Source organism: Panthera uncia, assembly GCF_023721935.1.
Source record: "Panthera uncia isolate 11264 chromosome C1 unlocalized genomic scaffold, Puncia_PCG_1.0 HiC_scaffold_4, whole genome shotgun sequence".
Classification (NCBI taxonomy): Eukaryota; Metazoa; Chordata; class Mammalia; order Carnivora; family Felidae; genus Panthera; species Panthera uncia.
This window is the reverse complement of record NW_026057585.1, coordinates 72307704-72323624: the sequence shown is the minus strand read 5'-3', so window position 1 is coordinate 72323624 and position 15921 is coordinate 72307704. Positions and strand designations below refer to the sequence as shown.

General features: G+C 36.5%; 1 protein-coding gene across 4 annotated transcripts in view; it reads right to left on the bottom strand.

The window, feature by feature from the left end:
* The window catches only part of FOXJ3 (forkhead box J3), a 149904-nt gene that overhangs the window by 39458 nt on the left and 94525 nt on the right, over nucleotides 1-15921 (bottom strand). For 3 of the 4 annotated variants that reach the window (XM_049617373.1, XM_049617374.1, XM_049617376.1), the window contains one exon: nucleotides 5042-5143. The exons of the other annotated variant lie outside the window; for it this stretch is intronic. In XM_049617373.1, the coding sequence (XP_049473330.1) occupies nucleotides 5042-5143 (102 nt within the window). The remainder of the gene's footprint in view (nucleotides 1-5041; nucleotides 5144-15921) is intronic. 4 annotated transcript variants of the gene reach the window in all.

Genomic DNA, 15921 nt, shown 5'->3' with positions numbered 1-15921 from the left:
AAAAAAAAAATTCCATGTGCACTTAAAAATGTATATTCTGCAATTGTTAAATGCAATATTCTATATATATCAAATGGGTCAAATTCCTAATTTCATGATTCAAATCTTCTCTATCTTTAATGGGATTTGTTTGATTTGTTATGTTTTAATTTTGATCTGCTTCTTCCAGGAGTTATAGAGAGACATAAAATCTTCCTCTGATCAAGGACTTATCTATTTCTCCTTTTAGTTTTGTTGGCTTTAAAAGGCTGACAAATTTAGTATTACTAAAATGATCCTTTTTCATAATAAAGTATCTTTTATTTTCAGTAATGTGTCTTGTCCTTTAAGATATACTTCTTGTAAGTAGCACATAGTTGAATTTTACTTTTTTATCCAGTCTGACAATCTTTGACTTCTAAATGGAATATTTTGTTCATTTACATTTCCCAACACAATTCAATCTGAATACATATTTATTTTCCTATTTCTCTATCTCTTCTTTGCTCATTTATTTCTCCTTTTGTGTCTACTTCTGGATTTATTATTTTTCCTTGCTTATTTTATATTCTTTTACTCTTCTTGTAGTAAGCAATAATAGGACCAGTATCTGAGTACTATTAGAAATTCAAATTTTCAGGGGTGCTTAGCTGGCTCAGTTGGTAGAACATGTGGCTTCTGATCTCAAGGTTGTGAGTTCCAGGCCCATGTTGGGTGTGGAGACTACTTAAATCTTAAAAAAAGAAAAAAAAATTCTAATTTTCAGACCCCAATCCAATGTACTAAATCAGAAATTCTGAGGCTCAGCAACCTCGGTTTTAACAAGTCCTCCTAGTTATTCTGATACATGCTGGTGTGTTAAAATAACCACTGCCCTAAATATCACAACATGCCCTTGACTTCGTACTTTTACCAATTCCCATGTAATGCAAAGGTTTCAACTGTATGCACAGCTGGTCCTTAACAACATGGATTTGAACTGCGTGGGTCTACTTATACAGAGAATTTTTTCAATAAACCCAGCACAGTACTAGGGAGTCTGACTGCCTTAGTAGGTAGATCATGTAACTTTTGATATTGGGGTCATGAGTTCAAACCCCATGTTGGGTGAAGAGTTTGATTTAAAATTAAAAATAAATAGGAGCACCTGAGTGGCTCAGTCAGTTAAGTGTCTGACTTTGGCCCAGGTCATAATCTCATGGTTTGGGAGTTTGAGCCCTGTGTCAGGCTCCGTGCTGACAGTGTGCTGACAGTGCACTGTGCCAGTGAGGAGCCTGCTTGGGATTCTCTCTCTCCCCCCTTCTCTCTGCTCCTTCCCACTTGTGTGGGCACACATTTGCTCTTTCTCTCTCTCTCTCTAAAAACAAATAAACTTTAAAAAATAAAAATAAAAAAATACAAGGGCGCCTGGGTGGCCTAGTCGGTTAAGCGTCCAACTTCAGCTCAGGTCATGAATTTGCGGTCAGTGAGTTCAAGCCCCACGTCGGGCTCTGTGCTGATGGCTCAGAGACTGAAGCCTACCTCAGATTCATTTTGCCCACTCTGTTCCTCCCCAGCTCTCACTCTGTTCCCCCGCCCCCAAACATAAATAAAGATTAAAAAAATTAAAAATAAATACAAATAACTACATACATACAATACAGTACTGTAAAAATATTTCTTCTCTCCCTTAAGGTTTTCTTAATAACATTTTCTTTTCTCTAGCTTTCTTGTAAGAATACAGAATATAATGCATGTAACATACAAAATATGTATTAATCAACTATTTATGGTATCAGTAAGGCTTCCAGTCAACAGTAGGCTATTAGTTAAGTCAAAAGTTATACACGGATTTTCAATTGTTTGGGGGGCATGGGAGGTGGCATCCCTAAATTTCACATTGTACGAGGGTCAATTATATTTCTTCCTGCCTTACCCTAGTATTGTCATGTATTTTAACTTCTGTAGTATTTTAGACTCAAAGGCATTGTGTTATGTAACAGAAATGTTATTGTTTTAAATACTCAATACACATTCACATTTATCAACATACTCTTTTAATGTTCTCCATTCTTTCCAGCACAGGATAATTTCCTTCTATCTAAAAAATTAGTTCCCTTTAATTGTTTACTACTGATGTATTAGTAACATATTCTCTCTAATTTTGTTTTTATAAAAATCTATTTATTTAACCTTCATTTTCCACAGAAATTTTAATTGCAGAATTCTGGATTTGTAGGTATTTCCTTTAAGCATGATACAAATTTCATTCTCATGTCTAGCTTTTAGCATTTCTATTCAGAAGTCAGTGCCTGGCTTACTGTTGTTCCTTTGAAGTTGCCTGTTTTGCCTCTGATTTTAAGATTTTTTTAATCTTTGTTTTTTTAGGAGCTTGATTTTCTTTGCCCAATAAGGTTTCTTTTCATTAATCTTTCTTGGGGTTCTCAGAAATTCCTGAATCTGTACTGTGTTATCATCAGTTTAAAAACTTTAAAATATTGTTCCTTCCTTATTCCTTTTTCCTCTGGAAGACTAAAAAGTTTGTTAGACCTTTTCCCACATATCCCATTTATCCCTTAAGTTTTTCTGAATTTTCATTGTTTTTCTTTGTGTTTCATTCTATTTTCTACGAACCTTTCTTCCAGTTCACTATTCTCTCCTCTGGTGTGCCTAATTTACTGCTGAACCCATCTATCAAATTCTTAATTTCAGTTATTATATTTTTCAATTTTAGAGTTTCCTCTTGATTCTTCCATACAGATTCCAATTCTTGGATAAATTTTCTATAATTCGACTATTTTGAACATATTAGTCATAGTTATTTTAAAATCCATATCTAGATCACTTGTAGATATGTTTATGTTGTCTTTCCGTACCCACCCCCTTGTCACTTATTTGGTCCTGTTTCCTGGAATGTCTGAAATTTTTGACTGAAAGTTGAGATCTTATGAAAAACTGCAAAAGCTCAGTATGATGTTATCTTCTTCCAGAAAGGATTTAGTTTTCTTTTGGCAAGTAGAAGAATATTAGCAACCACCCGATAATAATTTGCAGTTGGTCTATTTTGGTTTGCTCTTCCTCTGGAACATAACCCTTCTGAGGTAACTTGAAAGCCTTTTACCATGGCTTCCTCCTCCCTGAAGATCATGAACGACAATTTTTGTCCCTTCCTTCTCTGTGAAACTGCTTAATTCTGAGTAGTGAAAAATCCACTTGTTTTGTCTAGGCCTGAGCCCAACTACATAAATGAATCAGGAGTTAGCAAATGCCTTAAGTGGATATTACTTGCAAGAAGGTAAACTTACTTCTGAGATCCATGAGGATCTAGTCCTCAAGCCCAGGCTGTTTCGTAGCCCCAAACTCCAGTTTTTGTCTCCCTAACCCAATGGCTGCTTTTGGCTTCTGTTTTCTTTTCAGTCTGTATGTCATGCATTAAGAACTGAGAAATGTCCCAAGGCAAAATTTGTAGGGCTTATCTCAATGTATTTCCCTTTTTTATGGGATCTTCATCCCTGAAGGCCTGGCTTTTCTGTTCTCCAGTGCCTCTTCCCTGTTTTTTATTGGTAGTGGGGGATGGTAGTATTTTATATAGATAGGAAGAAGGATTAATCTAAAACTAGCTACTCCGTTGTATCTAGAAGTCCAAAAACTCCACCTCCTTTGACCTCCATATTATTTCATCATGAAGTCCTAGCATTACTAGTTCCTAATTGTTTCTTAACAGCCATAACTACCTATGTTTAAGTCTCCTACTTGGACTACCACAAAGAACAGTATTGGATATTTCTGATCCTAGCCCATTCTGCTTCACCAGAAATTCTCAAGTCTAGTTGGGCACAATAAGGGATGATTTCTTAAAGTACAGATTTCTGAACCCTATCCATAAGTGTAAAATAAATGATCTGGTAGGCCTGCTATAAAACCTTGTAATTACCACCACCACCACCAAACACTCACACATATGCACCCACACAGACCTCTCCTAAGTGATTCTGATGGAATCATTCCATGGACTGGTTATTTGAGAAAAATCAATACTCTACACCTCAGGTGCCAGTTTACTTTCTAAATTGTAAATGTGATCAGTCACTAAAATTATAAACTGTCTTCTATTGGTTTATTATCTTTGTACAAATAAAAAGATCCTGTGTACGCTGTGTCAGTATAGTTATGGGTGTGTGTGTGTGTGCGCACGTGCACGTGTATGTGTTTATGTGTGTGCATGATAAAGTGGAAGAGAAAGAGACAGAAATAAAGTAAGAACAAGTGAAAGCAAGGGAGAGAGGAGATTAGGGTAAAAGCAAGATTTGAAAGTTAGACTGAATGAGAATACAAGCATGAGTGTCAGAAATATATGGCTTCAAGGCGTTCATGGTCTAGGAAGGGAGGAAATGCATGCATAGAACTGAATTACTTCATAAACCTCCCAATACCTTTTAGGATTTTGAGATATGACCTTAACAAATTACCTTGTAAAGATGAGACATGTATTTCCCACTAGGTATCTGACTTGGCATGAAATTTGAATGAGAAGGGAGGGGAGGGGAGGGGAGGGGAGGGGAGGGGAGGAGAGGAGAGGGACAGCAGATTATAACATACTGTATTTCTGGATATGGACCTACAGTTGAATATCATGAAATAGGGTGACCACCATTCCAACGAACTGTATGAGTTTGTCCACATTATTCATTTTCCTGGATTGTGCTGACTGCTTGGGAATCTGACAATCTTTTCTTTTTCAATCACATATTTAGAGGGGTAATCAATGGTTTTTTTTAAACAAACTGATTTGATAAAATGCAGACTCAAAATTTTATCATTGGGAACTGGCAGTGTCAAGGATTTAAATTAATATAGAGCTTCCCAATAAGCATCCTCCAACTTGATCTTCAGAGAAATATTTCCTTCTAATTTGTGCACACCTCAAAACATTGTGGATTCAAGCTTTCAAGCTGCCATGAATAGGTTAGCCAAATTTATATCATCTGTAACCTCACTCATACAGAACTCTATTGTTATTATAAAGGCAAATTAAATGTATTATTCAATCACATTTCAAAAGTGTTTAAAAAAACAGAATTACTTTGTTAGTCACAGTGTTGATTGCCAGAGTTGGAGAGGCACTTCCCGAAATAATACACTCCATTCCCAAAGAATCTGAATCTATGCTATATGGAGTTGAGGCCTAAAATACAAGAACAAAATAAATAATTATTAGCTCATATATCCAGCAACTTTAACACAATTTGAAGACATTTCATCAAATTCTAACATCTGGTTTTGTGCTTTGTTCCTAAAAACATGAACTTAAATCCCTGCTTAAATCTCTTGTACTATATTTTAATATGCTACTGACTTGATATCACAAAGTCCATTGGTATGGCTACTTCTTACCAGCTCTTTTAATTGACTGTAGGATAGTTTAGCAAAAATTCTATAGCAGAGACTGCTAATGGTCCTATAAATATCCATATTCCCCCCTTCTTCCTTTTAGTAATAAAACCCTACAGTTACTGACTTATGGCCTGCCCAGCTAAATACTACCTTTTCCAGCCTCATTTGCAACCATCTGTGTCCATGCGACTAAGGTGTATGTGGCCATATAACTAACATGTGTAAAGAAGATGTGAGCAAGAGTGATGTGTGCAAGTTCTGGATCGTGCCTGTGAAAAAAAACCTGCTTGTCCTCCACTCTTGTCTTTCCCTACTACTGCAGGCTGGGACACAGAGTGGTGGTAATCTTGCTTCATCATAAAGCTGAGGGTAATACCCTGGGGAACACCGAAAATACAAGATTAGAAGGAACACGGACATCTAAATGAATTTGTGGAACACAGCTGGTTATCTGTCTGGTCCAATCTATCTCAAAACTTCTACTTGAAAGAGAAATAAATCTCTCTGATTTAAGGTTCTCAGTTGTTTCATTTTTCTTCCCTTGTTAGTGCAGCTAAACAGCACTGAAGAACATAACTTCATACACATTGCTTATAGAGCTAACATGGGGGGTCAAAATTCCGTATTTAGAATTTGGGGTATAAATTGTGATAACTCCTCTTTCTTCCATCAAAATGGTGCTTATGGCTTTGATGAGCACTCAAGGGAGTTCAACTTCAATGCTGGAAGTTAAAGAAAGGGAAGATATAAACAATTTGTGGCTATGATGCTAGTTCTATGTACATTCCTCTTCTGGAAAAAAAAAAAAAGTGCCACACATGATCTCAACTGAATATGCATTTTTAAAAGATCACACTAAATGAAAAAAGAGAGCAATTTCACTGAGACATATTTCTAAGATTAATCTATTTATCAATTAATTCCTCACCGTGAATTTTTCACCAGATATCCTGTGAAAGTAGGGAATAGGCAGCTTATTGAAATGAACAAAATAAAAGATAAGAATCACCCCCCAGATAATAGTATCTGGCACTTAGGTGCTGGGTACACAATGAGAATGAGGTGAAAGTGGCAAAGGGCTTCAGAAATACAAGTAGAAAGGGGCGCCTGGGTGGCTCAGTCAGGTGAGCATCCAACTCTTGATTTCAGCTTAGGTCATTATCCCAGGGTCGTGGGATACAGTCCAGTGTCAGGCCCCACACTGAGCGTGGAGCCTGCTTAAGATTCTCTCTCCCTCTGTCCCTTTCCCCAACTTGTGCACACTCTCTCTAAAACAGAAAGAAAAAAAAAAAGAAAAGAAAGCAATACAAGTGGAAGAACTACACAGACAACTGTGTCTATGCCTCAATTTTGGTGCCAACCAATTCAGCTATACCTGAATTAACATTTACTTTGGAACACTGCAAATCTCATGTTCCTCTAACCCAACTTAGTCATCTCCATTTCGACTATAATTCTCACTCCTCCTCACTGGTAGGAAGAGGCAAGCCTGTGTGGTGTGACTGCAGACAAATTACTCAACCTTTATGCTCTTTTATCCATGTATAAAAAAGAGGATTATGTCACTTCCTTTAGAGGTCTGTTAAGAGCATTAATGAAATAACTTGTGCAAAGCTCTTAGCACAGTACCTGAAATGCATGGTAAGGGCTAGCTGTTATGATAACCACGAAAACTTAGCTGTTACTGATGCTGAATATCTATGATACAGAAGGATATTTAATAGTGATTAAGGAGAAAAGAAAGAGCTTTGATATGAGACACTGTTTTCCTACAAAGGCAGATTCATAACTTCAGCTATAATAAATTAGATGGCAAAATTTAAAACTCTTTTAATTATATATTCTTCATGGATACTTCAGTCTGGTTCCATCAAGAGAATAAACAACATTCTCTTTACATGCTTTGATATGCTCAATAGTATGGTATATATTTTTAGTAATAGGCTCAAGGATTCTACATTATTAACAGACAATAAACAGTCTGATTAGTAAAGCCAGTCATCTAGGTATCCCAAAATGTATCCTGATAACTATTATAATGGCAGCCGAAACTCAAATTCTGGACAAAGCAAGTATCAATGAGTCTAATCTAGGAGAGAGTAGTCAGCTTGTGAAAGGTCCTTTCTGGAGTTTCCTCTTTCTCCCTGTCAAAATCCTATTCATTCAAATTCTACTTCCAGAATGGTGGTGTGATCTTCCCACAGACCAAGCTTCTGCTGATAACAACTACAAGTTGGGGGCGGTGGAGGAGGGAGGCATGGGACACAGAATGAAAACTAGCTGAGGATTCTGAAAAGTAATTCTATGAGGCAGATGTGGAGACAAGTCAAAACTTGGGAGACACCAGCCTCAGTTTCCTGTTTTCTTGCAGCTTTGCCCCAAGACTGGGCAGTAGATGTGGAACTAAGTAGATGTGGCTGAAGTTATCTTTCTGTCAGAGGGAACTAGGGAAGAGAGCCCAGGTAAACACTGCCAGCTATCAGAGAGAAGACTGAATCCCCTGGGGAGAAAGTCAAAAGAGATGCCCTAGTACTATGTATGAAACACCACAAAAGTTTTCACAAAAGGCTGACTTCTGAACCATGCAAATGCAGACTAAAGCACAGACTTAAAGAATTAAATTGAAATTAGAACCATTGTCCACAGAAGGCTAGAGAGAATTAACAGTTTGAGTCTAACGTGGTTACCTGCCAGCTAAAACAAAAATATCAATATTCTATACAAGATTATAACAGACCTCAGAGTCTATATAACATAACACGGTGTCCAGGATACAATCTAAAATTACTAGACATACAAGCAACAGGAAAATGAAACCCATTCTCAAGAGAAAAGACGATCTATAAAAGCCTACAACAAGAAGACTGAGCTACTGGAATTATGTGGCAAAGATTTTTAAGAAGCTATTACAATTAAGCTCAATGAGGTAAAGTAAAAACAAAACAAAGCACACATGAATGAAAACATAATAAAGGAAATCTCAGTGGAGAAATTAAAAATATAAAAAGGAACAAAATCAACAAACTTTTCATTTACAAATGAAAAGTACATTATCTGTATTTTTAAAGTCAATGGATAGGCTGAATATTAGAATGGAGATAAAACAGTGAAGAGTCAATGAACTCAAAGGCAGATCAACAAAAATTACCCAATCTAAAGAACAAAAAGAATAAAGACAGAAGAAGAAGAAGAAGAAGAAGAAGAAGAAGAAGAAGAAAAAGAAGAGGAGGAAGAGGAGGAAGAGGAGGAGGAGGAGGAGGGAGAGGAGGAGGAGGGGGAGGAGGAGGAGGGGGAGGAGGAGGAAGATAGATCAGTGCATCAGAAAGCTATGGGATAATCTCAAATGGTTTAATATGTGTCACTAGAGTTCCAGAAGGAGAGGAAAGGGGGCGGGGGGGAGCAGAAAGAATATGAAGAATTGATGACTGAAAACTTCAGAAATTTATTCAAAGACAAATGTACAGCCTTGAGAATTTCATAGTGAACCTCCATCAGTGTCAATTAAAAAAAAAATCCCACTTGGATACATCATAATTGAGCTGTTGAAAAATAAAGATAGAAAGCAGCCAAAGAAAGATGGCATCCACATACAGAAGAACACTGATTGGAAATGACTGTATTTCTCATAAAGATGACAGAGGTCATTAGACTGTAAACATCTTTAAAGTACTGAAAGAAAAAAATTTTCAATCTAAACTTGTATATCTAATGAAAATATTCTTTAGGAATGAAGGCAAAAGAAAGACCTTCTCAGAGAATGTAAAACCAGGAGAATTTATTGCCAGGAGACTTGCAATATAAGAAAGTTCACTAAGATGAAGAAAAATTATAGCACAGGAAAACGTGGATCTTGAGGAATGAACTAAATAAAACAAAAGAAATGGTAAACATCTGAGTAAAATATAAGACTGTTTTCCTCTTACGTTTCAAAAATCACATATGATTATTTAAGGCCAAACTTAAAACACTGCCTTGCAAGGCTTCCATGTAATACGTCATACATATTACAACTAGGAGAAATGATGAGGAAAGGGGCAAAAGGGACCCATATGGTTGGAAATTTCTGCATCTTGTATGAAATGGTAAAATACTGGGGTGCCAGGGTGGCTCAGTCACTTAAGTGTCTGAGGTTCAGGTTATGATCTTACAGTTTGTGGGTTCGAGCCCCGCATCGGGCTCTGTGCTGACAGCTCAGAGCCTGGAGCCTGCTTTGTATTCTTTGTCTCCCTCTCTCTCTCTGCCCCTCTCCCACTTCCTTCTCTGACTCTCAAAAACAAATAGATGTTCAAACTATTATTTTTTTAAATGGTAAAATATGAACTCTGAGTAGACTGAAAAGGTTAGGAATGTATACCAAAATGCCCAAAAATGTACTGAAATACTCAAAAAGGTATAGATAAGTTAAAATAGAATACTAAATATAGCTAAGTAATGTAAGTAACATATAAGTAATCTAAAAGAAGGCAGGAAAGGGGGGAAGAAAGGAACTAAAAATGTAGAGGTCAAACAGAAAACAAAATGTAGACCTAAATCTAACAATATCAATAATTACAAAATGCTAATAATCTAAACCCTCCAATAAAACAAGATCATCAGAGATACTAAAAAAGACTTAGCTAACTGCAGCCTACAAGAGTCACAACTTCATATAGACACAGATGAAAGTAATACATGGAAAAATATATACAATGCAAACAGTAAAAATAAGGGTGAAATAGCTGTATTAATATCAGATAAAATAGACTTTAAGACAGAGTATATCAGACATTTTAAAAACATTTGATAAAAGAATAATTGAAGATATAACACTTATAAATGTAAATGTGACTAATAACAAAGCTTCAAAACATATGAAGTGAAAAACTGACAATTAAAAATCAGTAAGAAAAAGAACACTGGGGTACATTAGCAAATGCCTTGATCTGAGAACATTACACCAAACTGTGTAATACATATTCTTTTCAAGTGCACACAGACATTCACAAAGATATAGGAAATGTTGAGCCACAAAATAAGTCTGAATAAATATGTAAAGACTGAAATGAAAAAAAAAATTATTCTAAAATAATAAGATATCCAGGAAAACCCAACATTTGGAATATTTGGAAATGAACACATCTGTAAGTAATTCATGGGTCAGATAAGGCTCACCAGAGAATTTTTTTAATATTTTGAACTAAATTATAAAAAAGATGCAACATACCAAAATTTGTGAGATGCAGTTAAAGCAGTGCTTAGAGGTAAACCTATGGCTTTACACTCCTATATTACAAGAGGAGGTGCATCGAATGGGTGATGGGCATTGAGGGCACTTGTTGGGATGAGCACTGGGTGTTATATGTAAGTGATGAATCACCTGGTTCTACTCCTGAAGCCAAGACTACACTGTATGTTAACTAACTTGAGAATTAAAAAGAGAGAGTGAGAGGGAGGGGTGGAAGGAGAGGGATGGAAGGAGGGAGGGAGGGAGAGAAATATAATAAACCCCAGGTATTCATGAGGGGAAAAAAAAAAAGAATGGAGTGCATTTTTACAGCACAGCCTTTACATGCAGGTTGGTTTTTTCCTAAATATTCTCTACTTTCCAATATAAGTATCATTATTATATTCCTCTTTATACAATGAGACCATTAAAACAAGTGTAAGTTTTTCAGGATACTACCTGGATTACTTTTTGGAATTTATCAGAGGATAATAATGTTGTGAATTATCTTTCTTCTTTCTTGATATTTGAGATTCGTAATGGAAATAGTATAATCTGTAAAACTGCAGAAGAGTAAGCAATTTAGGCTAAGTTAAACCTATAATTATACAGACAATAAATGTTCCACTTTGTGTTGAAAAAAAGAAAGAAAATTTTAATAGTCCTATATCAAATAAATTAAATATCAAAAACAGGGGTGCCTGGGTGGCTCAGTCGGTTGAGCGTCCAACTTCGGCTCAGGTCATGATCTCACAGCTCGTGAGTTTGAGCCCCTCGTCCAGGCTCTGTGCTGACAGCTCGGAGCCTGGAGCCTGCTTCGGATTCTGTGTCTCCCTCTCTCTCTGCCCCTAACCCACTTGCATCCTATCTCTGTCTCTCTCAAAAATAAATAAAAATTAAAAAATAAATAAATACCAAAAACCTCCCCCCAAAAAACCCTGCAGGGCCAGATGGTTCCACTAATGAACTTTCTCAAACATTCAAGGAAGATATACCAATCTACAGGAACTTTTTCAGAAAACAGAGGAAAGAATACTACCAACATAAGGCCAATACAACTCTAACACCAATACCTGACAGACATTACAAAAGAATAAAATTATAAATCCATATCCTTCATGAACATACATGCAAAAATCCTTAACAATAAATACAGCAAACTGAATTCAATAATACATGAAAGAGGTAACATATCACGACTTAGTAGGGTTTATCCAAAGAATGCAAGGTTTAACATTCAAAATACAACCAATGTAATTCAACATGCTACCAGAATAAAGAAAAGCCGTATGACCATTTCAATAGGTATGAAAGGCATTTGATGAAATTCTTTCTACATCCATTCATGATAAAAACTCTCAGCAAACTAGACTTAACAGAGAACCTCCTCATTCTGATAAAGGGTATCTACAAAAGCCCTACAGCTTATGTTCCACTTAGTGGTGAAATACTGAACACTTTATACTTTTCCCCTAAAAATGGAATTAAGGGAAGGATGCCCACTTTCATCACTTCTATTCAACAATGTAGTGGAGATTCTAGTCACTATAAGGTGGGAAGGGACAGAAGAGCAAGAGGGAGAGGGACAGGAAAACTATTTGCAGATCACATAACTGTTTATATAGAAAATCCCAAGGCACTATAAAACTATTACCAATAACACGATTACAGGATGCAAGGTTAATATATAAAAATTAATTACATTTTTATATACTAGCAGCAAGCAATTGGAAAACTGATTTTAAAATATATAGCTTCCAAAAACAAAATATTCAGTATTAAATCTAACTGGAATTATCACAGTCCCCTACACCGAACTCTAAAAAACATTCCTGATAGAAATTAGAGATCTAATTAATGGAAAGATACAACATTTTTGTGACTTGCAATGATCAATATCATTAATATGTCAAATCCCCCCAGATCAGGGCAGCCTGGGAATGAAAACGGAGGAAGGCATAAATTCCAAAGGGGCATGAGAAAACTTTTGGGGGTGACAGCAATGTTCATTTGATACTGGTGATAACCTCACATGTGAAAACTCCTCAAATTGTAAACTGTATTTGACGAATTGTCAAATCCTACCCATTCGTCCAAATGACCCCTCATGAAACACTTCCTGGTCAAAAATCTCTAGCTGGATAGGATTTCTCTGACTTTAAAACTCCCAGGAAATTCTAGTCACACCTATCTCTTGCAGGCAGCATGTAGCTCCTCCCACATAATGTACACTCTGTACATGTTTGTCCACTTGAAATAAATGTTTTTTTCAGTTCTAGGAGTTCGAAGAGTGGGCATGTAGATTACATTCCTTCCTCTGTTCACTTATACCTTTAAATGAATCCCCCCTTATTCAGACTCACGCAGGCACACAAGTGGGCTCTCTGAATCAACAAGACCACTCCATATGACTGAAACTGCGTCACAAAATAACAACAGAATGACAACAATCTGAGATATGCAGCAAATGCAGAATATCCTGCCTAGAAGAATGTCCTCTTTTCTATTTATCCATCTATCTTTCAGTTATCTCCCCGATTAAACCTGTAATCACCTTTGAACTGTTAACACACAACTTCAAGAAAAAGTAATGTGTTATGCCCCCATCTTTGTTCCAATAAAAGCTGGCTAATCGCAGAGTAGGTGTTTCTTTGCAGAGTCCAACACGCTTAAGGCAGTGAGTTTATATACTTCTATCTGGCCTTTACTCCTTCAAATAATTTCCACAGCAGTGCTTGGAAGATTTAAGCAAAACTATCCACAGCAATTTCCTCCTGATTTGCCTGCTTCTAGTGCTGTTCTCTTACAACTTACACTCCACACAGCAGCTACAGTGTTCCTATGAAAATGTAAGTCACATTATTTCACTACTTTGCTTATAGCCTTCCATTCAATGGCTTTCCACACCTCCCTCAAAGTAAAAACAAAGTCTTTATAAAGGCACACAAGGCGCTACACTATCTTTTTCCTGCTCCCACCATTTACTTCTCTGATGTCAGGTCCCACTACTCTTCCCTCCTCACACATGGCCACAGTGACCTCCTTGCTGTTTCTCAAGGTGCCAGGTATGTTTCTCCCTCGGAGCCTTTGCACTCGAGGGATTTCCTGGGCCTACAGAGCTGACAATCCACTTATATTTAAAGAAACCATGACCAGAAAATTAAATATTTAAGTTATAGTACAATTTATTTTAAAACTAGATCTCCTAACTTCCTGGTTAAATTCTATTTCCCCCCAAATCTTGTACTTAATAAAAGTGACACCTCATGACTCTGTAATATGACTTGATTGTGCTCATAATTTTACTATATTCTTAAACAAAAGAACTTTCAATAATTACATGAAGCTAAAACATAACACAGTCCAAACGTTGTTTTTTTCTTGTTTTTGTATTTAGAATTTCTATTTCCTACCACCAGCAGTACCCCATCCTCCTTCCCAGCTTTGAAATGTTCAGAAATTTTACATTCCTAACAGGGGCATTATTTCCTACTTACAATTCTTTCAAAGCACCTTACTTGTGCCAAGCATAAAACAAAAACACTTCACTATCCATAAGCAGCAGTCACATACAACCATTTCAACAACTTCTCTAACAGTACTAAATTTTGTCCACTTATTTTAAAACCCTGAATGAGGCACCTAGGCAAATACTAACCAGTGACCAGGAAGAGTCTCTTTCAATTACAAGAAACCTACTCCAAAAGATGTACCTTCAATCTACCAATTTAACAGTTGTGCCCATACACACCTTGAAGAGACAAAAGATTTTTTAAAGGATTTCCTGGATTGGATTCAATCAATTTCTTAAGTCAAAGGCTATGAACATGCAAGAGCCTGTGAAACAAACAAACAAACAAACAAAGGTGCACACAGATCTGAAAACACACACATACACTCCACTAGTAGAAAAGAAGTAAAGACACATAGTAAACACTGTCAGAACCCAACCACATTCCCCTCGGGTTCCTCTCTACCCTGCTTACTACAAACACCTCTACCTCTCCACCTGAGCATTTTTTTTCCTAACTGGGGAGCATGCTTTGGCTTTGTGCAGGGCAGGCCAGAAGTGCAGAAAAGGTCATGTCCCCGGTAGCATCATCACTCAATGGGGGAAGAGCTGATGGACAGATATCTTAGCTTGTTGTCCACAATTCTAAACCACCTCCCAACGTTTCCCAGTTGGACTGCGCTCTTAAGTGCTCACAGTGGTAACTGACTTGATAATTGCCCTACTTTCCTAGTATCACCCCTCAAACTACCTGCACTCAATTCCTTGTCTACTTGCAGAACTTAAATCATGACAAAGATCTTTTCTCAAAAGGAATGTCTCCTGGAAGAGACAGGAAATCTTCCTTTAATACAATATGCCTCAAATTTTATCTCAGGACCCCTTTGCAACTATTTAAAGTTACTGAGGCTCCCAAAGAGCTCTTATTTATGTGAGTTATATCTATTGATATTTACCTACTAGAAATTTAAACTGAGACAAAACTTATTAATTCATTTACATTGCATGCTAACATAGTTCTGTATGAAAAATACAGTCTCTAAACAAAAAACTAAGTGAGAAGAATGGATTTTAAATTTTTAAACAAACTGCTTTAATGCTCTACTTAATAGAAGACCACTGGATTCTCATATCTGCCTCTGCCTTCAATCTATGGTAAAATCACAGGTCATGTAACCTCTGAAAAATTATGAGTAAAAAAGACAAAGTTCTTTGCCTCAGTATTATGAACAGTTTTTACCTTGTGGGTCCCCTGAATGGGCCTTACACACAGAGAACCACTGCTTTAGCATAAGAGATTCCATGTAAGTAAAGAATAACTACAAAATAACGAAGACACATGATTTAGTTTGGGGAAGGGGAGGGCAATCAAAGCATGAACAGAGAATATGTTTCTGTGATTATCAATATGATAAAGGAAATAATTTACCATACTAATCTTCTGGAGTACTCATTCTCTCAAAGCATTTTTTTTTTTTTTAACAAAAAACTGCCCAAAACTGGAGTTACCTTTTCTATTCCTTAATATTTGGTTCCCTTGAAATAGTTCACTGCTTTGCAGTCTTCAAACAAAACTCTGTAGATAATATCCAGCTAATCTTGCTTTTTTTCTACACTAAGCAGCTTCCAGGACAGGGCACTTTTCAGTAATATATCCTTTGGCTGAACTGAACAAGCAAAGCCAAATTAAAAAAGAAAATAAATGCAAAAGGTCAAAGAGAAATGTATTTATTAATCAACGTAAGAACAGAAACTAATAGGACAGAAAAAAATGAAAGTTAGAAATTACTGTCCTTCTTGGACTCTTATGTTCCAGCCACACTAACTAGTCAGTTCCTCAAAACTTTGGGCACTT